This window comes from Rhopilema esculentum, chromosome 8 (genome assembly GCF_057945365.1).
Source record: "Rhopilema esculentum isolate cy_ngs chromosome 8, ASM5794536v1, whole genome shotgun sequence".
Taxonomy (NCBI): domain Eukaryota; kingdom Metazoa; phylum Cnidaria; class Scyphozoa; order Rhizostomeae; family Rhizostomatidae; genus Rhopilema; species Rhopilema esculentum.
Genome location: NC_142822.1, coordinates 7,284,297 through 7,312,106, shown reverse-complemented (window position 1 = coordinate 7,312,106; position 27,810 = coordinate 7,284,297). Strand labels below are relative to the sequence as shown.

At 36.7% G+C, this 27,810-nt stretch overlaps 3 protein-coding genes across 3 annotated transcripts; 2 read left to right on the top strand and 1 right to left on the bottom strand.

Annotated features, from left to right (window-relative positions):
* The first annotated feature begins 2,909 nt into the window (after nucleotides 1–2,909).
* Nucleotides 2,910–8,429, top strand: LOC148959841 (uncharacterized). The gene has a single exon (XM_089109869.1). It carries the CDS (start codon nucleotides 3,017–3,019, stop codon nucleotides 4,118–4,120), a length of 1,104 nt encoding a protein of 367 aa, XP_088965995.1. The 5' UTR covers nucleotides 2,910–3,016; the 3' UTR covers nucleotides 4,121–8,429.
* Nucleotides 8,430–12,894: 4,465 nt separating this feature from the next.
* On the top strand, nucleotides 12,895–21,703 carry LOC135694308 (uncharacterized). The gene has a single exon (XM_089109781.1). It carries the CDS (start codon nucleotides 13,466–13,468, stop codon nucleotides 14,567–14,569), a length of 1,104 nt encoding a protein of 367 aa, XP_088965907.1. The 5' UTR covers nucleotides 12,895–13,465; the 3' UTR covers nucleotides 14,570–21,703.
* On the bottom strand, nucleotides 19,642–25,169 carry LOC135694307 (neuropeptide Y receptor type 1). Its single transcript, XM_065212988.2, has 3 exons — nucleotides 24,616–25,169; nucleotides 23,773–23,998; nucleotides 19,642–22,932 (listed from the first exon to the last, which is right to left on the bottom strand). Exons 1-3 carry the CDS (start codon nucleotides 24,932–24,934, stop codon nucleotides 22,299–22,301), a joined length of 1,179 nt encoding a protein of 392 aa, XP_065069060.2. The 5' UTR covers nucleotides 24,935–25,169; the 3' UTR covers nucleotides 19,642–22,298.
* Between the last annotated feature and the right edge of the window lie 2,641 nt (nucleotides 25,170–27,810).

Here is a 27,810-nt window from a genome sequence, read left to right as displayed (position 1 = left end):
CGATTGTTATAGTTTTTTTCTTGTAAAACCAAGCTAGCCAATTGCAGATTACCTTGCAGTAGTGGGATTTGTAATTGTAGTTTAAGTTGAATTGAAAATGAATTGTTTCCATTGTTATTATTATGAAACCTGACCCAGAATACCTTGGTGTCAATGCCGAATGACGGAGTGTCGTTTTTCTATGGCTTAAACATGGCTCACAAGGTTTATTTGTGATAGGAAAATATTCTTCTAAAGAGAGAATATCATTTGTTTAGTGAAATGAAATCTCTAGGAAGATAATTGTTGACTGACAAACAAAGAATTGGCAGATTTGTTCTTTGAAAGTATTGTAAAGAAAGCTTCAAAGTCTGATTTTATCGATCACCCTGCCCTACTCAATCGAGTAGTTCTTGTTTTATTGCTGAACTGTGTTTTATTAGTTTCTTAGTTCCAATTTATTTTGGTTCCTTATTCAATCTGAAATTTGATAACTAAGGTGTTGCTCCACTAAAAAGGTTGTTTTTACAAAATTTGCAAACCTTTCCAAAATCATGTAAATATCTAATAGAAAAAAGGGACCTAGGGATGAAAGAAACCTCGAAAATATTGCCTTAGACTTACCTTCGGTCAAAATCTATTTAAGATGGCATTTCTAGCCATCCCAAGAACACCGCATTGCTAAGAATTTCTTGCCGCCAACCATTGTAGCGATATTTACTAACCCCTTCCAGCATCTTGATATTTGGGGGTCTCCACTTTGAGATTTGCGCTCTTTCCTCCTCCTCTCCGTCTTCCTTCACAATAGCAGTAGAGGCTGCACGCAGAGGCTACTTTCAACAAATTCATTTCACCGGCAAATATCATAGGAATTTATAGAATTAAACTAAATCGTGTCACTTTCATTTACTGGTTTTTCATGATAAATTTAATAACCTTTTCTCGCAAGGCTTGCAGGGAGAGTGAGCAGGAGAGGTTAATATAAGCATGAGCTGCTTAGAGCTGCGGTGAGATCACAGAATTGAGATCTAACAACCTCGTTCAAAGTTGAGATTGTTTGGTTCCGAGAACTACGGTCATTTCCGTGAACCAACAAGTTCCTACTCTGCTTAGGCTTTCAAGATACGTCAATCACGGTCTTCCTCTACTTCTTTTCCTATTTACACGTCCAGTCAGCATCAGATCTTCTAGCTCTTCTTTCCTCATAACATGTCCTAAGAACTCCGTTTCTCATCAACTAGAATTTTAAAAAGATAAACCCATTCTGTGATAGAAATGTGATGTAACCCTAAGTGCTCACATGTTTTCCAACGTCAAGGGCCTTGTTTTTTAACTGTTGCCATTCGATTTACCAAATTTTGGTAAATCAAATTTCTAAATGAAAAACGATCTGTAGCCAAATTAAGCCAAAAAGCGGTGGCAGGCCTTAACTACACTAGGCACCGCCGCGAACGTTTTATAGCAAACCATATATCAAATAGCTATAGCAAGGTGAATAAAAGTTTTAAGATGACTGTTAGGGTGGAAAATAGTGGAAGATTTATCAATGTATGTATGCTAATGAAACTGAAAATGCAAAAATACTTTTTCTTACTTTTTATTTTTAAGCTATATCGACCACTGCAAAAATACATAAACTGAGCTATGATGATAAGAGTACCTGTACAATATTTGCAATAAAAAGTTGTTCTTTGCATAAACCGATTTCATCAACGAGCTCGTAGATACTTACTTTCTGTTTGGTTGCCCAAAATTGCTAATTTTTCTCACTGTTATTAAAGTATTTATCAAAAATCTTGGTCGCACGTTCTTCATCCTGCTAAGAACCTAATTTTGGATACCATTTCGAAAACATGGTGCACAGAATACAATCGATAAACATGTAAGTATTCTCTAAATCCATCTTTTCCAGCCAATTGCGATGTTGTTCAGGAAAAAACTGATACTGTTAATTGCTCAAAACAGCATTTCATCTCCGCTTTGCATGAAAATACAAAAATTTCTGCGATAAACAGTCGTAAACAGTGACACGCAAGTGCCTGAAAAGCCTTTATTTAAATCGGTCGCAAAAGTGTCACTTTTCGCTAAAGTTAAGGACAATAATGATCTTTTGGTTACCTAAACGTTATCTTGCCAAAGTTTATTTAAATTCATTATGTGGCGCTTAAAAGTAGCCTGCTGCAAAAGTTTTTAATTGAATTTACCAAGGGTTTTCAAAGCTTCCAGACTGTCCAATGATGAATTTACTTTTCTGATTTTTAAAAAGAACATTTTTATCAAAATTAAAATAAAAAATGTTGCTAATGGTTTGAAATTTTGTGTGATTGAGTTTTAATCGTGGAATAACGCCTAATCGTTTCACAAAAGTGGTTTGAATTCCGAAGGGCACATTGTTCACAACGCTGACGCCAGTATTCATTCGTCGAAGTGTGGTGCAATACTTTCGCTCACCTGGTGTAAAACAAACCCACCCCTTGTTAGAAATAGTTTGATTGTTCTTTACGTTCTGAACAATATAAACAAGAACATTTGTGTTCCCAGACCGGTTCGCATGCTAAATTCCACCATTCGTTTCGGTTCCCTGTTTTTTAAAAGCTTGGGTACGATTTTGCATAACCAAAATTGCCATGCGTTTGTGTACCTGAACCGTTTTGCATGCTTAATTCCACCATTCGTTTTGGTACCCTTTTGTTTAAGTGCTTGGGTACGATTTTGCATAACCAAAATTGCCATGCTTTTGTGTACCTGAACCGTTTTGCATGCGAAATTCCAAGTTCGTTTTGGTATACCCTATTGTTTAAGTGCTTGGGTACGATTTTGCATAACCAAAATTGCCATGCGTTTGAGTACCCGGACCGAAATGCATAAGGTTACCGAAACGCATATGACACCGGCATCTCCCAACAACCTCGTTTAAAGTTGAGATTGTTTGGTTCTGAGATTTTCGCTCACTTCCGTGAACCAACAAGTTCCTACTCCTACTTACAGTATGCATGTATAATCATTTCATTTACGTTTTATAATTCCGAGACGCGTTATGGCGGGGAAGTTTATTTCAAAATTACGAGGATTGCCCAAGGCAGCTGTTGAACCGAGTGAATTGGACAAGAAAAGTTTAAACCCAGTTCTCAAGGCGTTTCTTGAGGGTGTGTATGATGATGACTGTGATCTGAGCAGATTGAAGGGAATGTGGCACATACTGTGTAAGATTTGGGGCTACATTACGAGTTTCTGGAAAGAAAATATAGTTACAACAACTAAAAGAGAGGCAATCCTGCCAGGTGACTCACTGTCGTTTTTAGATCTCTGTGATCCTATTGATTATAGGAAGCACCCGTTTATTTCCGCGTTTGAAAGTGATATTTGCTTTCCAAAACCAACAGGGATTAACATCAACATGATGCCTTTCGTTATGAATAGAAAATTTGAGGATTGCTGCCTTCCGAGCAATCTTAAACGTTACTGGTCACTACTTATTTCAAGGTGTCTTTTGGATAAAGAGGAAAAGGGAAAGATTGGGTATCTAACTATACATGAAAGTGATGTCAAAGCAAACTGCTCTCAAAGAAGACCTGGTCTTCACACAGAAAGACCAGGCAAACTTAAGGTAAGAAAATCAAAAGATCTTGTGGATGAGGAAACAGATTCAGGAAGAGGGGATTCATTTGTGAAAGAAGATCAAATATACCATCATTGGGGTCTAGGGTTGTGGAGGAAAGGTCATAATGCATTTGAGATAAAAGGTGGAATATTCATGGCCTCAAATGTTAAAGATTCTTGTCGCATTTGGGACTGTCAGATAAATGATGACCGTCTAATTGGGAAGCTTGGTGACATTGAGTATCTTAGAGAATTCTTACCAAACAGTGAAGTAATGAAAGGAAATCATTTATATTGGCTGACTGACCGTACCCCTCATGAGTCACTATGCCTAAAAAAAGGAAAATACAGACAGTACTTTCGTTTGGTTACGAGTCAGGTTTCAATCTGGTTTGAAGAGCATTCAACAAAAAATCCACTTGGTGTTGTCCCTGATCCAAAGATTACAAAAATTGTTGGGGGCTCAAAATTTGATGAAGGTAGCTTATATTTTGTCAATGACATAGACAAAAAAGACAATGAAAGCATGGATGAAAGTTGATGCAGGTTTTAAGCCAGAGCCATTGTGACTTTTAGTTTTATACAGGGGACAGACACAGCTAGAATGCTAGCAAATTGTTCCAAGCAAGGCATGGGATTGTTTTCTCATCTTGTAAAAATGTTGGTGATGCAAAATCAGAATAGGATGCCATAATTCAACCTTTTTAATTGTATACAGCCCTGGTAATGTGAAATTTGCTGACGTGCTGGTAATTGCACACCTTGAAAAGTTAATGCATGCAATCCAGAAACAGTGCCATCAGAATGACATTCATGTTGGCAGGGGGGTGGGGGGGTATTGCCCATTGTGCTTCTTCTCATCCAGTAAACCGTTCTAAAGGAAATATACTAAAGTTTGACAATTACTGGGGGGCTCCATCCCTCAGCCCCCAGGTTCTGATGGGACTGATAGAATGTAGATGGTCGCAATTTTTATGAAGACCTGTAGCTTTTTTAAATATAGTATATACTCTTTTGAAAAATGCTTGAGCTGTTTATTACTGTTTGAAAAAGGATAAGAGCTTTTTTTAAACCAAATAATTTTCTACAGAATTTCAGAAGGAGTTTCTTGAATGAAGAATAATTAAAAAAAAAGCATACAAGTTTTTTAAAGAGTGAGTATGCCCCCAGACAATAAGATAAAGCACACATAAGAAACTAATATTAAGAGAAATTAATGAGAAATTAAAAGAATTAACAAAGAAAAAACAATAGTAAATCAAAATTGTTGTTCTGCTCATGTCATAAATAGCAGGTCTTTGTTGGTGTTTTAGGTTTGCCTGGAGGCATATACATGTGACCGCACATCTATTATTACCAGGGCTGTCTATATAAATAATAGCATATAAATATAATTTGAAAGTTATCAGAGAAAGCAGAGAATTTCTGACAAGATGATGTTAGGGGGCATTTGACCAACCAGCCTGCTCTCCTACAATGCTGCTGCTGTTAGAAAAAAGTTTTTTACAATGAATTGATGTTTGATTTAATGTCAAAGTACAATAATGAATCAATTAACCCAGACATTCAAAAATTAATACTCATAGAGCTTATTAGAGAGTTAGGAGAGGGCTCATTTCAGAGAAGGGCTCATTTCAAACTTGACCTTCTTTATAGGGGCTTACTTGACCAGAAGAATATATTTTATAGACAACAAGGTTTGTTACCCAAATAGTTTGGCAAAAATGAACTCAATTAGACTACATATAAACACTACATATATTTGTTGATAATGTCATGCAAAGAAGCATTGCAACACTATTGTAATCAGTTATTGTCTTTTTTAAAAAGCTCACAGCATAAAATGGGGGCTTATACCAGAGGGGTTACAATTAAAGTATTATTGAAGCTATTTCAAGTGAGGGTGGGCTTAATTGGATTATTTTGGTAGCTAGAAATATGCAGAAAGGATTTGCTCTTTGGATGATAGTATGGTGTGTAATTATCTGTTGTGTGTAATTTTAGAATAATTAATGTAGAGGAGCCACATCTAATAGGAACTGCAATTGATTTATGGCTTAATTATTTTAATTGATGGTGCAATTTTTATGTAAATATATAATTTTCCTGGATTCTCATTATATGCTGTCTTTAATGATTTGTAGCTAAGACTTTTTATCTTTTTTATTTGCACTGATAATACTACATAAAATTGTTTAATCTATTAAGACTATTATTTATTGTTATTGATATATTTTTCATTGGGCATGGTATTTTAAAAGATAGCATAACTTTTATCCCTACAGCTGTTTTATCCTGCACCTCTCACTGCTGGATGCCATCTAGTTGAGCAAGAGACTGCGATCTGCTACAGCAAAGACTACATGTTTTTGAATGTAATGTAAATATAGAGTATGTAAATATAGATTATAATTTTCTGGGATTCTCATTTTATGCTATATTAAATAAGCTTGTGTCAAGCAACGTTCACTCGTTGTCATTCTTCTCGATCTTAAAAACGCATTTGGAGAAGTACATCATAATTTGATACCCACTGTACTTTCATATCATCATATCCCTGGCAACATACAACTTCATATCTCCAGCCTATACACCGATTTTAAAACCTCTATCATCAGAAGCCACTATAATACTCCTGCTATTTCAGTCCATTGTGGTGTGCTTTAACGGGATTGCCTCAGTCCCCTACTATTTAATCTATGCTTCAACACATTCATACAGTACATAAAAGCTGGAAAATACAAACAGTTAGGTTTCTTCCCACAAGATCAGAATGACCGTATGTTTGCCGTTATCACCAGCAATGAGAAAGAAAACTGACTTCTACTGGATTGTTTGCCGTTGTCACTTTTGGAATCAAGAAATTTTCCTCACGTTCTCTTCAGTATCAACCTAAGCTTTCATAAACATCAAAGCTACCCCATCTGCCTGGAATGTGAACTCTTTTAAGTACCTCAGTTGTCATTTTGACTTTGAAGTGACAAACAAAAAACATAAATCTGACATTTTATCATCACTGTCCAAAACGCTTAAACAAATCGATTCCCAGCCTCTTCATGCAAAAAATAAGCTGCGTCTCAGAGGCATAGCCAGACTACAGCAACCTATGCAGAAGCATAAGTCAGATTTTTACAACAACAAAATAAAATTTATAATTTAAATAATTTTTAATCAATAGTTTCTTTGGCAGATTTTTCAGCAACGTCCGCCCCAGATTTGCCTCCGTTGATACCAACAACATGCAGAAGACAGAAGGGCAAATACTTTGCTGACTGCCTTTCGGCCTCTGCACAGAATAGTCGAATGGCGATTCTAGGCATTTATCTGGTCCGCATTTTTTCTGAATCCAGAAATTTGTTTGTCCTTCGAGAGCCAATCACCGCTTGTTTGACCTCTGCAAACGTCTTGTAAGCCAATCAGAGTGTACTTCACCTCTGCAATCTTTGGCGAGAGCATAGGTGAGGTTTGATTTAGCAAATCAGAAGCCGAGCTTGCCTCTGCAGCGGTTCAGCCAACCAATAGGAATCAGAGTTGACCTATGCAATCGTTTACAGTAAACCTATGCAATTGTTTGTTACAGCCAATGAAATGGCAATCGACAATCGCTGCTTCAACCCCTGCTAATCTGCTAAGAAAGGAACGTCTGTTCTTTGGTCTTGTGATATGACCACTGTGTTTGAAAAGTGGAAGGCCCTGGTTTGAATCCTATCGGAGTAGGCTTTCTCAATACCTTTTTCCTTCGAATTGCAGATAAATTTAGTCTTCTCTTTGCGAGTCGTTTTCTTAGAATCCCTTTCTTGAATCCCCTATTCAGTATCAGAGATAAAAATTTTACTGAGAAAAGTTTGGGCGTTTCCAACACAAAAGGGCGTGGCTTCTCTTTCTAACAACCTATGCATTACATAGGTCAGAATTCAGGCTAGATCCGCGCCTGCGTCTTTATCACAACTTTTTTTTCTAAAATCTCTTGGAACCTTACTGTAGCAGATCTTTTAAAGACGTGGGTTGTCGAGAATCTTGACAATCTCGTATTCAAATACATCCGCCAATGGCTCGACCTTCAAATACCGTAAATCCTCGAATACCGTATAACCCCCCCCCCCTCGAATAAGCCCCACCCTAGAACCACAAATTGTTAATAAGCCCCCTCGAATAAACCCCCATTGCTACCGTATATTCTCGAACTGGACCCTTCAATTTGACGGTTTTTGCCATCTGAGGTTGCCTAAAAAGTTTTATTGAATTCGTACTTTTGATAGTAATTAATTAAATGCTCATAAAGAAATTCCTACTAAAATAAGCAAGGTCTTTTAATAATGTCTTCTTATCGTCTACAATAATTTTATAAGCCCCCCCCCCCTCGTAAGAGCCTCCTCCCCCTCAAATAAGCCCCCGTCCAAATGTTACGGTACGAAGATCGAACTTCTATCACGTGCTGTTCCACGTGGGTATCAGCGTGAACATCGTTTTATTAACTTTTATGCTTTTTTAACTATTGTTCTGTTCTAGTGTTTAATTGGCTGCTATCATGTTCTGTTTTCTTATTGGCTAGCTGTATTTTAGAAAGGGTATAAAGTAGCTTGCTTGTTTTAGAGTAGTAGGCTTTTTCCTGTGGGCGTTCCCGCCTTGCCAAAAGAGTCGTGGCCGCCGTTTCCAGATGTTAGAAAGTCGAAGCGTGTGTCGCTTGAAAGACGTCGCTGTTGTCCTGTTGCCATTCGAAGTGTTTAGTTCAAAGACGCCACAAGTCGCCAACACTAAAGCAAGCAAGCTAAAGGTCGTGAGTGCTTTGTTACCATTGTTATTCTTAGTGTTTCTACATTCATTATATTGAACATTTGAGACTGATGTCATATGAAGTTTTTCGTTGACTCACAAACTGTTAGACTTAGAGGCGTAGTCTAATACAAAGATATAAAAAATAAATAAGCCCCCAGGGGGCTAATTTGAGGATTTACGGTAAGTGCTACCTTGAGTAGCATTATTCTTTCTAAAAACCAGTTTGGACTCAGGTTAACTTTACCATCCGCCAAATTCCTACAGTGTCAAACTGTTTTACGCAACGCATTGAAATCTTCACCAAACGATAACATTCGTTCTTTATGGAATAATACCAGCAGCAGTAGCACAAATATTCAAATTAGTATATTTAGGAACACGAAAGAAGCATTAAAGGCTGTCCAGCAAGAGCATAAAGATCGTCTGCAAAACATCCTAACTTCTCAAGGATCTTTGTTACCATATCTTTTTAACCAGGATCTTCCACAAATAAACAAACTTTAGGCCAAGGTGCAAAGAAGCATACCTCAAAATATCTCAAATTTCACAATACGGTACCTAAACAATTCCTTTCCCACACAGAGACCTCTCTGACTGTTCTTTCTGTTTTCTACCTGGCTATATTTCACTATCAATCATAACTGGAGAAAACCTTCGCTCAGACGTCAGACCTTCTCTTGAAACTAACAACAATTATCTCTACATCTTAGAGCTCACTGCTGGTTTCGAATCCAGTCTTCACACAAATGCAACAAGAAAACACAGCAAATATGCTTCTCTCCTATCTGACTTACAGCGGCAGTTCAAATAAGTCTCTTTTGTGAATCTTTCTATGAGCTCTCTTGACATCCTTGGCAATTCCTGTATCTCCTTCTTCAAAGTGTGTGACGCTCTCTCCATCGATCAACAAAAAAACGGTACCTCATATCTAAACTTTCTACCATTGCAATCCGTACTACGTACTACATATTTGTTGCCATGGACAAATCCGGGATTACTTTTTCATTTTGGTTGTTTTATTTTACTCAGTTATCCCCTTTACCTTACGATTGCTATATTTTTTTTTCTTGCAAAACCAAGCTAGCCAATTGCAGATTACCTTAAAGTAGTGAGATTTGTAATTGTAGTTTAAGTTGAATTGAAAATGAATTGTTTCCATTATTATTATTATGAAACCTGACCCAGAATACCTTGGTGTCAATGCCGAATGACGGAGTGTCGTTTTTCTATGGCTTAAACATGGCTCACAAGGTTTATTTGTGATAGGAAAAAATTCTTCTAAAGAGAAAATATCATCTGTTTAGTGAAATGAAATCTCTAGGAAGATAATTGTTGACTGACAAACAAAGAATTGGCAGATTTGTTCTTTGAAAGTATTGTAAAGAAAGCTTCAAAGTCTGATTTTATCGATCACCCTGCCCTACTCAATCGAGTAGTTCTTGTTTTATTGCTGAACTGTGTTTTATTAATTTCTTAGTTCCAATTTATTTTGGTTCCTTATTCAATCTGAAATTTGATAACTAAGGTGTTGCTCCACTAAAAAGGTTGTTTTTACAAAATTTGCAAAACCTTTCCAATTTCATGTAAATATCTAATAGAAAAAAGGGACCTAGGGATGTAAGAAACCTCGAAAATATTGCCTTAGACTTACCTTCGGTCAAAATCTATTTAAGATGGCATTTCTAGCCATCCCAAGAACACAGCATTGCTAAGAATTTCTTCCCGCCAACCATTGTAGCGATATTTACTAACCCCTTCCAGCATCTTGATATTTGGGGGTCTCCACTTTGAGATTTGCGCTCTTTCGTCCTCCTCTCCGTCTTCCTTCACAATAGCAGTAGAGGCTGCACGCAGAGGCTACTTTCAACAAATTCGTTTCACCGGCAAATATCATAGGAATTTATAGAATTAAACTAAATCGTGTCACTTTCATTTACTGGTTTTTCATGATAAATTTAAGGCCTTTTCTCGCAAGGCTTGCAGGGAGAGTGAGCAGGAGAGGTTATTATAAGCATGAGCTGCTTAGAGCTGCGGTGAGATCACAGAATTGAGATCTAACAACCTAGTTCAAAGTTGAGATTGTTTGGTTCCGAGAACTACGGTCACTTCCGTGAACCAACAAGTTCCTACTCTGCTTAGGCTTTCAAGATACGTCAATCACGGTCTTTCTCTACTTCTTTTCCCATTTACACGTCCAGTCAGCATCAGATCTTCTAGCTCTTCTTTCCTCATAACATGTCCTAAGAACTCCGTTTCTCATCAGCTAGAGTTTTAAAAAGATAAACCCATTCTGTGATAGAAATATGATGTAACCCTAAGTGCTCACATGTTTTCCAACGTCAAGGGCCTTGCTTTTTAACTGTTGCCATTCGATTTACCAAATTTTGGTAAATCAAATTTCTAAATGAAAAACGATCTGTAGCCAAAATAAGCCAAAAAGCGATGGCAGGCCTTAACTACACTAGGCACCGCCGCGAACGTTTTATAGCAAACCATATATCAAATAGCTATAGTAAGGTAAATAAAAGTTTTAAGATGACTGTTAGGGTAGAAAATAGTGGAAGATTTATCAATGTATGAATGCTAATGAAACTGAAAATGCAAAAATACTTTTTCTTACTTTTTATTTTTAAGCTATATCGACCACTGCAAAAATACGAAAACTGAGCTATGATGATAAGAGTACCTGTACAATATTTGCAATAAAAAGTTGTTCTTTGCACAAACCGGTAAGATTTCATCAACGAGCTCGTTGATACTTACTTTCTGCTTGGTTGCCCAAAACTGTTAATTTTTCTCACTGTTATTAAAGTATTTATCAAAAATCTTGGTCGCACGTTCTTCATCCTGCTAAGGACCTAATTTTGGATACCATTTCGAAAACATGGTACCACAGAATACAATCGATAAACATGTAAGTATTCTCTAAATCCATCTTTTCCAGCCAATTGCGATGTTGTTCAGGAAAAAACTGATACTGTAAATTGCTCAAAACAGCATTTCATCTCGGCTTTGCATGAAAATACAAAAATTTCTGCGATAAACAGTCGTAAACAGTGACACGCAAGTGCCTGAAAAGCCTTTATTTAAATCGGTTGCAAAAGTGTCACTTTTCGCTAAAGTTAAGGACAATAATGATCTTTTGGTTACCTAAACGTGATCTTGCCAAAGTTTATTTAAATTCATTATGTGGCGCTTAAAAGTAGCCTGCTGCAAAAGTTTTTGACTGATTTTAACAAGGGTTTTCAAAGCTTCCAGACTGTCCAATGATGAATTTACTTTTCTGATTTTTTAAAAGAACATTTTTATCAAAATTAAAATAAAAAATGTTGCTAATGGTTTGAAGTTTTGTGTGATTGAGTTTTAATCGTGGAATAACGCCTAACCGTTTCACAAAAGTGGTTTGAATTCCGAAGGGCACATTGTTCACAACGCTGACGCCAGTATTCATTTGTCGAAGTGTGGTGCAATAATTTTGCTCCCCTGATGTAAAACAAACCCTTTCCGGCATCTCCCAACAACCTCGTTTAAAGTTGAGATTGTTTGGTTCCGAGAACTACGGTCACTTCCGTGAACCAACAAGTTCCTACTCTGCTTAGGCTTTCAAGATACGTCAATCGCTGTCTTCCTCTACTTCTTTTCCCATTTACACGTCCAGTCAGCATCAGATCTTCTAGCTCTTCTTTCCTCATAATATGTCCTAAGAACTCCGTTTCTCATCAACTAGAATTTTAAAAAGATAAACCCATTCTGTGATAGAAATGTGATGTAACCCTAAGTGCTCACATGTTTTCCAACGTCAAGGGCCTTGTTTTTTAACTGTTGCCATTCGATTTACCAAATTTTGGTAAATCAAATTTCTAAATGAAAAACGATCTGTAGCCAAATTAAGCCAAAAAGCGATGGCAGGCCTTAACTACACTAGGCACCGCCGCGAACGTTTTATAGCAAACCATATATCAAATAGCTATAGCAAGGTGAATAAAAGTTTTAAGATGACTGTTAGGGTGGGAAATAGTGGAAGATTTATCAATGTATGTATGCTAATGAAACTGAAAATGCAAAAATACTTTTTCTTACTTTTTATTTTTAAGCTATATCGACCACTGCAAAAATACGAAAACTGAGCTATGATGATAAGAGTACCTGTACAATATTTGCAATAAAAAGTTGTTCTGTGCATAAACCGGTAAGATTTCATCAACGAGCTCGTTGATACTTACTTTCTGCTTGGTTGCCCAAAACTGTTAATTTTTCTCACTGTTATTAAAGTATTTATCAAAAATCTTGGTCGCACGTTCTTCATCCTGCTAAGGACCTAATTTTGGATACCATTTCGAAAACATGGTACCACAGAATACAATCAATAAACATGTAAGTATTCTCCAAATCCATCTTTTCCAGCCAATTGCGATGTTGTTCAGGAAAAAACTGATACTGTAAATTGCTCAAAACAGCATTTCATCTCCGCTTTGCATGAAAATACAAAAATTTCTGCGATAAACAGTCGTAAACAGTGACACGCAAGTGCCTGAAAAGCCTTTATTTAAATCGGTTGCAAAAGTGTCACTTTTCGCTAAAGTTAAGGACAATAATGATCTTTTGGTTACCTAAACGTGATCTTGCCAAAGTTTATTTAAATTCATTATGTGGCGCTTAAAAGTAGCCTGCTGCAAAAGTTTTTGACTGATTTTAACAAGGGTTTTCAAAGCTTCCAGACTGTCCAATGATGAATTTACTTTTCTGATTTTTTAAAAGAACATTTTTATCAAAATTAAAATAAAAAATGTTGCTAATGGTTTGAAGTTTTGTGTGATTGAGTTTTAATCGTGGAATAACGCCTAATCGTTTCACAAAAGTGGTTTGACTTCCGAAGGGCACATTGTTCACAACGCTGGCGCCAGTATTCATTTTTCGAAGTGTGGTGCAATAATTTTGCTCACCTGATGTAAAACAAGCCCTTTCCGGCATCTCCCAACAACCTCGTTAAAGTTGAGATTGTTTGGTTCCGAGATCTTCGCTCACTTCCGTGAACCAACAAGTTCCTACTCCTACTTACAGTATGCATGTATAATCATTTCATTTACGTTTTATAATTCCGAGACGCGTTATGGCGGGGAAGTTTATTTCAAAATTACGAGGATTGCCCAAGGCAGCTGTTGAACCGAGTGAATTGGACAAGAGAAGTTTAAACCCAGTTCTCAAGGCGTTTCTTGAGGGTGTGTATGATGATGACTGTGATCTGAACAGATTGAAGGGAATGTGGCACATACTGTGTAAGATTTGGGGCTACATTACGAGTTTCTGGAAAGAAAATATAGTTATAACAACTAAAAGAGAGGCAATCCTGCCAGGTGATTTACTGTCGTTTCTGGATCTCTGTGATCCTATTGATTATAGGAAGCACCCGTTTATTTCCTCGTTTGAAAGTGATATTTGCTTTCCAAAACCAACAGGGATTAACATCAACATGATGCCTTTCGTTATGAATAAAAAATTTGAGGATTGCTGCCTTCCGGACAATCTTGAACGTTACTGGTCACTATTTATTTCAAGGTGTCTTTTGGATAAAGAGGAAAATGGAAAGATTGGGTATCTTACTATACATGAAAGTGATGTCAAAGCAAACTGCTCTCAAAGAAGACCTGGTCTTCACACAGAAAGACCAGGCAAACTTAAGGTAAGAAAATCAAAAGATCTTGTGGATGAGGAAACAGATTCAGGAAGAGGGGATTCATTTGTGAAAGAAGATCAAATATACCATAATTGGGGTCTAGGGTTGTGGAGGAAAGGTCATAATGCATTTGAGATAAAAGGTGGAATATTCATGGCCTCAAATGTTAAAGATTCTTGTCGCATTTGGGACTGTCAGATAAATGATGACGGTCTAATTGGGAAGCTTGGTGACATTGAGTATCTTAGAGAATTCTTACCAAACAGTGAAGTAATGAAAGAAAATCATTTATATTGGCTGACTGACCGTACCCCTCATGAGTCACTATGCCTAAAAAAAGGAAAATACAGACAGTACTTTCGTTTGGTTACGAGTCAGGTTTCAATCTGGTTTGAAGAGCATTCAACAAAAAATCCACTTGGTGTTGTCCCTGATCCAAAGATTACTAAAATTGTTGGAGGTTCAAAATTTGATGAAGGTAGTTTATATTTTGTCAATGACATCAACAAAAAAGACAATGAAAGCATGGATGAAAATTGATTCAAGTTGTAAGCCAGGGACATCATGCTCTGTCCAATTTGGATATTTCTAAAAAGAGTAGTACCAATATATAGTTGAAAGTTCATCCAAACAAGGCAAGCAAATATTCACTTATCTGGGAAAAGGCTGATCTCCTTCTTCCTTCCCATGATGCTGCTGATCTTAGCAACAAAAGTTATTTGAATGACTTGCTGGTCTTCATTTTGCATATAAGTATAATGAATTTTTAAAAAGCATGTCAATTGAAATTAATGTTAACTTGTACATAATTTGGGAATGCTGATTTGAAGTAATGTGCAAGCAGAGTAATTATTTGAATAAGCCATTTCATAAATCAATGCTGAAATTGGGAAAGGGCTAATTTCTGGTTTATTCCAAACTTGGTCTTCTTTATGGGGCTTTTTTGATAAGCTGAATATATTTCAGAAATAATTTTCTTGCAACATGTGTTTGCTAAAGAGCACTACAAATGTAGTTTTGATAATCAAGTCTAGTTAATTTTTTTCCCAACCTTATAATAAATTGGTTTGTTTTCAAAATCGGACAGCACAATGGTGGGTCGTTTTCCAGATGTGAGTCATTTTCAAAACTCAATGTTAAAGGAAGGCTTAAACAAAAGGGGTTAATCAAATTCTTTCAGTAACTTGAAACAATGTTGCAAATTTGATGACCAAACTTTCACCCAGAGTGGGGAGAGTCACGAGGTGTGGTCAAATCGAGAGGAAGGACCAGGACACTGCTCGATAAGCACAGCTTCTCAGTGTCCTAAAAACTACTTTCAGATGCTAAGTAGCAGCAAATACAATTACAAATACAAAATACAAGTAATCTTCATCTTTTGCGTTCAAATATTTCACATTAAGTTATTCAAATCTTCTATCATTTGAATGTCTTTGTCAATATTATATTTCTTCATTAGGTATGATAATCAGAAGGAGAGAACAACATTTATTCACAGTTTGATCCCGCTTTGATATTGTAGATCAGCTCCTTACCAGTATATATTTTTTTGCAATGTAACAGCAGGGCTGTCACTAGCTACTGTGCCCAAGGAGGGTGCCCCTATCCGGTTTGCCAACAAAGTGAGGGAGACATCCTGTTTTTACAGACAAATCTGAAAATTTGCTGACAAACACCTCTTAATGGGAAAATACTTCTTGTGTCCACAACCCTTCACACCTCCCCAAATCCTACTTGATCCTCAGAGGTTCTCAGCTGCAACAGTTTTTATTTAACCTTGTTGTTCAGTCTTTAAAAGACAGGGTCCTAATTTCGAAAACAATTTTAAGGAGGCTAATTTCTCCAGTATGGTTGGGTGAAAAAAGCCACTATATAAGGCTGAATTTGGTTTTTCCTGTTAATTTACAATGTGACTCACTTTCTAAAATAAATTTAGGTACAAAATAATTTTTGTCCTCAAAATTTTTTGAGAAAATTTCAATGCCCTAGCCACCCTGGAGAATACAGCCCTGATGGAGAGTCTCTTACCAACATATTGCTGGCTATCCAAGCTGTTTATCATCATTATTTCATGATTAGAGTGCATGGCTATAATAGAATATTCTATAGGCCTACGTTAACAGTTTCAAATCTATCTATGGCAAAATATTATATGCAGATTTAGATGGACAATTTAAATCCATTTCAGCATTTAACCAAGTGTCACTGCATCTTATCTTGTGGTCTTTTCCCCATTCATTAATGCGAGTCAGTGCCGTAGGAAAGATAGAATTATTGAGCAGGCTCAATTGTTTGAAATCAATAGAAACATAAGGGATTTTTCATTGGAAGCGAAGGATTTGTTATAATTTAAGACCCCTCCCCCCAGAACTACAGACCCCAAGTAAGCTTTACTTTGCATTTGCGCTTTCCACAAATCTCAGAAAGTGCCATTGCCATTTTGAGCTTTTTTGCTAGATTTGTACACTCTTTGTTCTCATTTTCTTGACCATTTGGGTTTTCATTTAAGATTATAGATTGCATAATCACAGCTTTGTCTATCTGAAGGTCTCCTCTATCCAGGGCCGTCGCGAGGCAAGCCTTGTTGGGGGGGGGGGTGTGGACTACAAATTTACCTGATTAAAAATTATTGCCTGAAATGTTTTAGTTGCTGTCACAAACCTCTGCAATACATTTTGTCAGTCTAACTCTGTATATAATATTCAACTTTGATTTTTATATGATGATAACGGAAATTCCTAATAGTTTTGTCAAATCTCTATATTGGGACCGGCAAAGGATATTTTACTACCCGAGGCGGCACCAAGGTTTCCGCCGAAGGAGGAGATTTTCGAATTTTGATGCTTCTAGTTCCCTGGAAAATGCACTCCACTCTTTTAAGTAAATTTTACCAAAGCAATCCTCATAAACCTATTGAAAATTATTTTTTCTGCAAACAAATTGAACAGTAGATAAAAACAATTGGTACAATTTCACCGTTTTCTTGAAAAATACCATGTTGTCAGTTACTTCTAAAGCTAGGTAACAAGCAACACTGGTTGTTAATTTAGATCCCTCTTTCCATCTTAGCACGCCTTTTGAATGTTAAAAAAAATCTAGAGCTCATAGTAAATTACAGTTGATGTTTCTACCGAGAAACTTTTGGGGAAATGGATACAAGGAACAATTTTATCTAAAGAGGGCCTGGATTTTTAGATCTAGTGCCAACAAGAAGCATTCAAATCTTCAAATCATTTGTTTGTTTACCTACATTCATATCAAGGAATATCATATTTAACCAACGGAGTAACTTCCTTTGCTTGATCCTTTATCGATTTCATGGCATGAAGGTCTCTGAATTACCTAAAGCGTTTCTTCCACCAAGCGAGTGTGACACCCTTTCGCCCCTGCCTCTATATGTTTCCTTTCTTTTATTTATCAATGTTACTTTATGATTTGGTTGTGTCATTAGCTTTTCAATATTCTTAGAAAACTTCTTTACTGTATGGCACCAGTGCGACCTTGTGTTAGTTTGCTTTTGCTTCTCCATAATATTTGATATATAATGTCTGAATTCAATTTCGGGCAGGCAGTTTATGTTGATGACTATTTCCTACTACACTTTTTTTCTTCTTTAAGAATGTTGTTTATAAGAATATTCAGGCTCAGAGTCAGCCAATTTTTAGAATGTTATAAGATATTATTGCTCAGCCTCATATCGTATGTTTGAATCTCACTCTCAGCAGTGGCTTGTTTTGCGATGTTCATAACAGAGAATCACAGAACGTCTGTGTTGATTTTATACAAGGGCGCACGATGTTTCCCTGAAACCATGCCAGATTTGAAGAAAAAAAGAACACTTCAAAGACAAATCAAAGTTCCTTAAGAATATCAAAGCTTATTAGGACAAAATTTATAGTTTTTTATAAAAAATTGTATGGTGTATACAAACGGTGATGTATTTTTTTTCTCATTTTTTTCAAGAAATTTGAAACATATTACTCATATTCAGCATAACTTATATGACCCCCGTGTCATTGAGTGAGATAGACAGATTCCTTTCAAATTTATGAGGCACTGCACTGCTAAGTGATTTCAAAAAGGGGGTGCTGTATGCTAAGGATAAAGAACAGAAATCTCGTGACAACGGTCCTTACTTATTCCTGTCAACTGGGAGGAAGAAAGCTCGCTTCGCAAGTCTTCAGGGATGTGATTTCGATGCTGAAGGTTCGAAAATACTGCCAAAAGGGAGTGTTGATATCAATAAGAATAGAAGTACAATTAAGAGTGATTCAAACAACATGATTATAAAACTATTGATCGCGTCCTATCACTATTGGCCTCAACAGTTGACCATTCTAAGCAAGCAGAAAGTTCCTGTAATAAACAGGTTTTTAAGCTACTGTTAGACTCTTGTAATCTTTGATACCAGGTAACAGAAACCTAGAAGAAACTGAAAGCTGTATTTGAACTTTTGGCGAACGTTCTGGCTTCCATCCCGTGAAACACACAACAAGACGTATGTAACTCCAAGTCAGAGGTAATCGATATTTTCAATGTAAGTTCAATATTTTTACGGAATAAAATTCGATCAACTATGATATTTCTTGTATGCACTACCCTTCTGAACTTTTGGTGAAATGTTCCTAAAAGCTTGTGTGGACGTATTGAACGGTCACAAATGAGTATGGGCTTAAAAGAAATCGGGCTCAGTAGAATCATGTTTTGAGACTCGATTTCTTTTATGCTCCTCCGTAGTCCCTTTTGTGTAAAGATTTCGGAATGGTTCAAAAAGAAAACATTTAAAAATGTCTTGTGTTAAAAAACGCAGCCTCTACTAACTGTGCACATAAACTGTGCACGGGCCAGTTAATGCTTGCATCCATGCCTTCGATATATGCGACCAATTGATATTTTCATGTACAAAATTCAGTTTGATTTTTTATGAGAATGGCTGTTGACCATGCACCGCGGAGCGTTGAAAAAAGTGGAGGATCTAAAAAAAGTGGGGGTTGGGAGGTCTAAAACCATATAAAAAGAGGTTTTACTGGTAGGTTATTACTCAATATTTGGTTTCTTTGCAAAAAGGTGGGGGTTAAAGCACCCCCAGCCTCCTGCTCCCCGGTGCTTGTTGACAACTGCAACAAGGTAAAGGCCGATAAACTAAAGCGTGTTTATTATCTCATGAAAACGTGGATTCAGTTATTTTGTGCAAAGATATCTGAAGAGCATCTCAACAGTGAAGGTCTTTGAAAAACAATGTGCATACGTAGCTCAAGGTGTTGTACATTGAATGAGTCACGAGAACATAACAAAATGAAGAAAAAGAGTTATGCTCGAGACATCACAATAATATTCAACTTCCATGTACAAATATCGATTTATTCAAGTTAGGCAAGAAAAACAACAGAATGATACACAGTTTTCAATAATTGTATGATAGCTGACAAATGCAGTATAAGTACAACATAATATAGAATTAACTGACAACTTTGATAATGATAGATTGATGTCGAAGCAAATATAATTCTATCTATGTACAATGAAAATAAGAATAACACTCTTTTTATAAGAATACTATAAATTTTGCCCAGTCTCAAATATATTCTTAAAATATTTTTACTTTTTTCAAATTTGACATCGTTTCAGGGGAATATTGCGCGCCCTCGAATAGAATAGCCGCTGTTTTGAAAAGGCGAGATATGTTAGTCATGCGATTATCTGTTCTGAACATGACAAAACAGGCAACTTGCTGAAAATGAGACAAATCTGCGAGCTGAGGCTGAGTAATATTCTAACAATATTCTTAAAAATTTGATGATTCTGAGCCTGAATATTCTTATTAACAATATTCTTATTAACAATATTCTTATAAAAAGAGTGTACCACTTTCCATTCTTATAACAACGAAGTAAGTGGACTCTCTTTTTTACATTACTGACTTTGTGTAGAAACAAGAGTTGCCAATCCACGCATGAACTCATAGTTCCTGGGACATTGGAAACTGCCCCCCTTGAACAGAGGTGCAGAGGGGCTTTGTATCAAAGGCCTGGTTTTGAGAAAAAGACTCTAGGAACCAAATTTCGTACTTTAAATTGTATTTTATATTATGCTAGAGTACAATTTGATCATATGGAAGTTGCTTATAGCCAAACAATCGCTATTCTGTGCGCTCATTTGATTACCGTCCAGCATAGCACATCTGAGAACCCAATCCTCGGTAAAGTCTGCTGCACTTTGCGATTCGACGATGATCGTATTTATCGTGAAAGTCGGGCGTGCAAAGTTAAATCGTCCTGTTCTATAAACAGATTCAAGTAAACTATAACTACAAGCACGTGATACCGTAAATCCTCGAATAAGCCCCCGGGGGCTTATTTGCAAAGATATATTTTGGGTGGGGGTTTATTCGAGGGGGAGGGGGCTATTTCAAAGTTTAGTATATTTTCCTCAAAGGTCGACATAAAAACGAATTAATTTTCTGAATGAAATAAATGAATGGAAATGGAAAATTGAATGGTAAAAAAGATAAACATGAGAATTTTTAGCTTCTAATTACAACAACTGATATCATTAAAAGATTTGCAAAGTGCTGTGTGAAGATCTAACAAATATTATAATTTCTTATCATCACAGAAGTCGCTTTTTTGCTTTTTGGTCTCCAATCAAAGAAAGTAATACTGTTTAGCTATAATCCTGTGGTAGTTTTCTTGAAATAAGATATTATTCTGCAATTATGCTTCTGCAATAAGGCTTATTTGCAAAAGTGATTTTTTAGGTGGGGGCTTATTCGAGCGTGGGAGCTTATTCGAGGATTTACGGTTTCATGCTATTTAGCTGATCTCTAGCCTTGCAGGTCTGGGCCACAAGCTAATTGATCTCTTGCTATAAGGCTAAAAGTTTTGTTATCTTTTGTTCAGGAATCGCGCAGCCATTGGGCTAGCAGGAACTATAGCCCCCCCCCCACTTGTTTGCAATAATAGGTTAGAAATATTTTAGAAAGTTTACTCTAGTGGAACTTTGGAAAGTTTCCTCTAACAGAACTTTGGAAAGTTTCCTCTAACGGATCCTAAGCAGTAGCAGTTCTTCTTGGCTGGAAACCCTTTTTTGTTCAATTTCTTGGCGTCTTATCTTGCTAACCTATTTTCATAGCGATTGTTATCTTCTCTAAATCGAGCTGCCTAAGGAATAAGTTGAAAGAAGCAAGTATTTTCAAAAAGGGGTGCTTTCCGGCGTTCTTAAGGACATGGCTTCAAAAAATGTTCGTCTACACCCATCTCAGCCCATCCACTTTTAGACTGGTGCGCGGTGCTTGCTTTCGTTAGCCTGAGTTCCAGACCCCAAACTAGAAGTATTTGGAGTCTGGGGCTCAGGCTAGCTTTCGTTGGTCCTCTCAGTCCAACGAAATTTTGCGTTTACAATGTTATCTAAAGTTGCTTCACCGTCTTCACGCCTGATAATTAGAATAAATTTCCCAATTGCAAATTTTGCTGAATTTATGCAAAACCAACCCACTTATTTGCTAAATATAACCTTCTATTAAATGCTTCCCTCTAAAACTATATCAAGTTACTTGAATGTTGAATAAACATTTATCCTAAATTCAGGACTATTGAAACTTCGAAGTTGATTCATTTACAACAGCCACTTTAACAGGCTAAATCAGAGGATAAGAGAGTAAAATTTTTAGCCTCAGAAACAGTATGATGCTCTATTTTACTAGCCGATTGTAATATTTTTATGCTTAACAAAAGAAATTTTGGCGGGCGATAGAGGCAGGTTTTTGTTTCACTCTGGATGGAAATCAGACAATCAATAGTATTTCAAACTACGATCCCGGACGAAAATAGTTGAGACTTTTCAAGAAAACTTTATATTTTCACTTTCTTTTAAAAATTAACTATGTTTAAAAAATAACTAAAAAATAACTCCCCCAATTCAATGTTGAATGCACAATTTTGAAGCAAAAATGGTAGAACTACAAATCCAACATTGGTTTGGGGGAAGGGGGATTCGAATTTACAGAGGCAAGGTAAAGTAGAAATATACAAAAATTGCATTTTCTCTCAACATTTTGGTCCGAGATTGTAGGTGATGGGTAAACTAAACCATGAACCAATCAAACAGGACAACCTTCCTTTAACGTAATACTTAACTGGTTCTAGATATAACTAAACGCTCAACAAAAAAGCATCATCCAGCCATCTACACATTGAGGATTGCTAGATCGCATACAAAGGGCACAGTTTTCGTCCTCGTTTGCAAAACGTCTCTCGTTGTCTTAGCCTCGTCATAGAGCTGTATCCTGCGTTAAACCACCATTTGATATCCCTGATGTCGATGCCTCTTGCTTTGGGACATTTCTGCATTTCATTTTTTGCCAACATCGCTTTACAAATGCGTGTATGTCTTGATGCATTTTTGCGTAGACGAGTGGATTGATGCAGCTATTCAACACCAATGGTATACCCAGACATTCTTGGACCAACTTCAGCTTCCAAAACGTTTTCCATTCCAGGATGTTATCCATAACGTTGATATGAATGAAAATCGCTTGGAAAACAACCGTTGGAAGAGTGAGGATGAAGAACAAGCTCACAATCGTTATTAACATTATAACGACACGTTTGTTTTCCTTTTGCCGTTTCTTCATGGCTTCACCGCCAAGGGCAATTAGGTTTTGCTTCCTTAGGGATCTGACGGCGTCGACATAGAATACACAGATGATTACAAGTGGAATAATCCAGCCAAGTACTGTCCATATCATCGTATACCAAGAAATCGCTATCATTGTCATAGAAAGCGAACCGTTGTATGCCAGGAGAAGTGGTGTATATACAGCAAATGATGTAAGCCAGATGCCGGATATTGCAAGCAGTTTGGAGGTTTTAGAAAATGTCCCATGTAAAGGCTTGGCGATGACTCTAAGAATATGATGTAAACGGGTCATACTTTTAAGAAAACTTCAATGTTTCATTAAACTCCAAAAATTGATCAGGTTGCGTTCCCAAAGGGAGGAGCTACACTAAGTTTCACTTTCGCTCTGATGAAGCTCCGTATGCGGAAACAAAATATTAGTGAACTCTAACTTATATGCCCTTATTTTCTACATTTCATCGACTTTTTGCCGCATGAATTCCACTGGAGCCCGTCGATCAGTTTGCTATCGTGGCGTTGCTGTTGTTTACATACGGTAAAGCCTTTCTAAAAGAAAGCCACCTGTTAGACTATTGTTAAAAAAATTGTCCTGGCGAAATCTTGACATAGATGCCGAATTCGAATTTTCCTTAACACGGTGAAGATGACAAAGGTACAGATGACTTAAGGCAAAGGCTACATGATGTTTTGCTTTATATCAATGTTCCTTGATTTCTAGAGGGCGTACTTTGCTAAACATTCGCTATCTAGTGCAAATCAAGAATCTGATCACGAAGTTGAAAATGAAAATGGGCAATGGGCTTACGTGTGAGCTATTTCTGGCGTCACATACACCAACCTATTTGTGGCGTCAGAACTGTAGCTTGATCCTTCTTAAGATAAAAAGTTATTTTTCAAAGCCGTTCGTCCTTGGTTGTTGTGTTTATAAATCCCATTGGTATTGACCCTCGAAGGTTGTTAAAAATGATGATTATAATGATGATGATGATGATGGCTGAGTTCAAGGTTTCTCTTTTTCTATTGACTTACAAGATTTTACGTAATATATGCTGCTATGTTTGGCACATAGCACAAAGGGGCATGAGAATACTACGACAAAAACATACCTTCGACGCTCCATCGCTATCAAAACAAGTGACCACGAAGACACTGTTAACGATGACATGTTTACGATGCCAGACATGTCTCTCCAGTATTTTGGTGGATTCCATTTCGTATACGGAATAAGGTAGAATGCAATGTATGTAAATGGGGCAAAGAAAGATGCCAAGAAGTCGGCTACTGCGAGGGAGATGATGAACATTTCGCTTTTGTTTTTCGTCTTCTTTTTCCCTGCAAAAGAAAGTGAAGAAATGTGAAGGGGGATACTGACATCGAAAAGAGAAAAAAGCTAATGGTTTAGGAACTAAACGTGTTCCCTAATTGTAAACGTACCGTTCTTACAGGACCCTTTTTAACAGACTAACTAGAGGGCAATTGCCCCTTCCACCCCAGTGAGTTGAAACCAATGGGCTATTGTCCTCCTCTTTATTTAAACAAAGGTCCCATCCATAAGTATCAACCGCTATTGTCACCAGGTCTCACTATTAGGTGCTGTCGAGTACTTTCCTCGTAGTTTTGAAGAAACAGCTGATCACAATGAAATACTTTCAGTCTTATCTTTCAAATAACAGTTTATCATTTCGCATCACTGTCAAAAGATATTAGGATTTACCATCGTACAGAGGGGAACAACAACTGGACTTCTAACAAAAAGCCCTCAACTCCTTCAGCTTGGTACAATCCTTTTAAGTTGACCTTCCGCAATAAATTAACAAAGTTTGGGAGCATCCCCAAATATTCAATAAGAAAACCCAAATATTCAATATTCAATATAGTATGAGTATATTATCCACGCAAAAAGTGAATGAAAGAAAGGAAGAAGAAGAATGCGCTCCAGCGCAACATACCGAGCACCATCATAACCATAGCATTACCAGGAATCCCCAACAGAAATACAAGGCTGTAAATGAAAACAAAGGCTATTCCAGTTTCTCTAGAATACAGCTCGGCAGTTTCGAAGAGGCATTTTGGATTTTTAACCAGCATTTGTGTCAAATTCTGAAGCGAATCTGCGATGCATCCTTTGAAAAGGTGGTGCATAAACGTGTATTCTAGTTGGTCACAGATGTCGTTATACCTCCAGATATTTTCTGTCAACGTGAATTGCCGTATGCAGAAGTATTTTGTTTCATTGGCAAATGCAAAGTATGAAGCGAGGTAAGCCATAGTGTCAGCATTGAACAAATTCGCTTTGCCTAGATATCGAAGCAGTTTGCTGCTTTATACTCACAGAAATCGGGGGGTTCTTGCCATGATTCTGAACTCGAGCAGGGGGTGCAATTCGCTACTGTCAATTGATATGCTTCAAACTTTTATTTTTTCTGTGGAAATAAATTGAAGAACAAATTTCCTCTCAAAGTACTCAGTGTCTTTATTTGAATATACAATTCTCGATTTTTCCTCTTCCACCAGTATGAACGTCTACCTACGAGCATGTCTAACAATTGAAATTTCCGATACCTCCAGGGACGTAACAACCAAATATAAAAACAACCATAGAGCCTGATGATTACAATAACCGTTAAACCTGGACTTACAGCTAAGAACCGTTTTGTTCTATACACCAAAGCGAGTTCAGCTCTGTCTATACGGCATCGAGCACTTCATGACAGTTCGGTGAAAAAGCAATTACCATCACATGGCTTGTCGATATAGTTTGAAATAAAGAAGTAAATTCTATAAAATCTAAGCACCTTACTCGCACGCCTTACTGCTTCTGTTCATCTAAAGCACAGCATAGCTACAAAGGACAAGATAGACTGCTCGGGCTTAGAAAAATTGTCAACAGACGTTGATCTGCAAGAAGCCATGATTTATTCTGCTAAAAATTAAACTGTCTCATCAATATTGCGATGCATTAGAAATTTCTGCCAAAGAAAAAAGAGATGTTCCATAGACTTCTATGTACAATAGGCTAGCAATATCACTCGCTAAAAATGAAGCATGATTTCATTAGAAACTTTTTTATCTAGCAGGAATTAGTAACACTCTTTTTTATAAGAACCAGTTAATTGGAGTTCAGGCTGATTATTCTTAATTTTTTCGAAAATCTGAGGCTGGATTGTTCTTAATTTGTTCTTAAATTTATAAGGTATAAGCAGTGCGATTTCTAGTTTTCCGTTCTTGGGAGGTGTTCATGCCTCTTTTTTCAGCAAAGTGCGTGAGACAACCTTCATTTGCTGCCATGTTTAAATATTCACCGAATAAGCACCCACATATGGCTAAAAATCCTCGTTTTTTAGATAAAACGCTGTTCAAAATTTCATTTTACAGTAGCTCAGCCTCAGCTTGTTTTTAATTTGTTCTTAACTCTTGACCAATTTTGAGGCTCGTGTTCTTGTAAAATTGTTCTTATAAAAAAAGAGTGTAAATGCTCTGTTATTGAAAGGAAAATGCTTCAAAAAAATACTAAGCCTTTTATATTGGCGTACCCGGTGACTTTTAAAGTAAACGATTTTCTGCAAATATATGCTTTTTTACTTCACGATGTCAAGTTTTACCCCATAATTTTTAAGGTCAAACCCTGATATTTGCAATATTTAAAGTGAGGGAACAAGTTGCTACTGGTAACTGCAAGGCAAAATGATTACACAGAAAAGCTTGAAATACTCTCTAGAAGAAAAGAAATGAGAACATCTCATCAGAAGAGTTTATTCCCAATAATTTAAACATTAATTACATAGAGCAGACATAGGTGCTCCAAACAATAATTTGGAACATCCAACAAAAGGTGTTATATGAGACTGCATCAAAAATATATTTACTCAATTTTCAATGAAACTGGCCGGAAGCTTTTATTTCAATGACAGGTGCAGTTACACTTTCAATTGTTTTGTTTCATTTAACAAGAAACCCACCATTTGGTGTAATTTGTTGCTTTCAAAATTTCGCTCTGCAGAACTATGAATTTAATAAAAATGATCGAAATCTTTCTTTATCATCTAAACATGAATTGAGAAATCCCCCCCCTCCCCTTGAAAGTGCATGTGCTTATCAACGGAAATTCACGATTTTGCCATTTTTTTTGTGCGAGAAAGCGATTCAGATACAGGCGCATGCGCCTAAAAATAAAAGAAAGCTTTCAAGCAATAAAATTGCATGAGTTGTGTTTCGACAATAAAAACTGGATATTTTAACATTTATTCAATGTCAAATTCCTCAGGATCCGAATCATTTTCAATGATCATTAATTCTTCATTAAGCTGTTCTTTATTAAAGTTGTCTTCGTCATCACGCCAGTTTATATTCAAAGAACAATTTAAAGAAATTGATAATGCAAGAAAACAGAGGAAGCATGTAAACGTTGTCAAAGAAAAATTGGATAGTCATACCGCTTTTTTTTGTTTTTCATTATTCTGAAAAAAAACCGTCAGAATATGGGTAGCGAATAATATGTGCTAACAAAATAAGACAAAATGCTTTTGCAATGCTACATGTAAACTGAATGAGCTGACACTTCTCTGCTCTTCTTCCTCTCTTGATACTTAATTGCTACGTATAAACACTTTTATGCAATTATGCCACTGGCTGGACCAGTTTTTGATCCGATTCATGTTATTTTGAATTGGTTGGTTGGCTGTTACCTAAGCTTTTTCGGTATAATTTCAAGTCATCGGCAAATATCTTCACGGAACTGTTTTCAATGCAATCTTGTAAGTCATTAACATAAATAAGAAATAATAAGGGCCCAAGGACGTTACCTTGCGGGACTCCACTTGAAACGTTTGACCAAGGTGATTTGAATCCATTCAGTGTTACTCTGTGCTTTCTATCTTGGAGGAAACAATTGATCGATTGGAGCACTACCTCTAATTCCACACGAATTTTACTTCGAAAGAAGTCATTGATGGGGCACAGAATCAAATGCCTTTGCGAAGTCAAAGTAAATTACATCGATGTTGTTACCTTTATTAACCAGAGAAGTCCATTCTTCTAAGACTTCTAATGACTGTGTTACACAGGAACATTTTGCTCTGAAACCATACTGATCATTCGAAATAAAGCCATTTGCGTCTAGATGTTTAACAATTTCATTTTGGATA

Coding starts and splice junctions, on each gene's coding strand:
- LOC135694308 (XM_089109781.1), top strand. CDS start 13,466: ATGGCGGGGAAGTTTATTTCAAAATTACGAGGATTGCCCAAGGCAGCT.
- LOC148959841 (XM_089109869.1), top strand. CDS start 3,017: ATGGCGGGGAAGTTTATTTCAAAATTACGAGGATTGCCCAAGGCAGCT.
- LOC135694307 (XM_065212988.2), bottom strand. CDS start 24,934: ATGGCTTACCTCGCTTCATACTTTGCATTTGCCAATGAAACAAAATAC. Junction 23,999..24,615: donor TATGGTTATGATGGTGCTCG/GTATGTTGCGCT, acceptor TTTCTTTTGCAG/GGAAAAAGAAGACGAAAAAC. Junction 22,933..23,772: donor ATAGCGATGGAGCGTCGAAG/GTATGTTTTTGT, acceptor TCATATTCTTAG/AGTCATCGCCAAGCCTTTAC.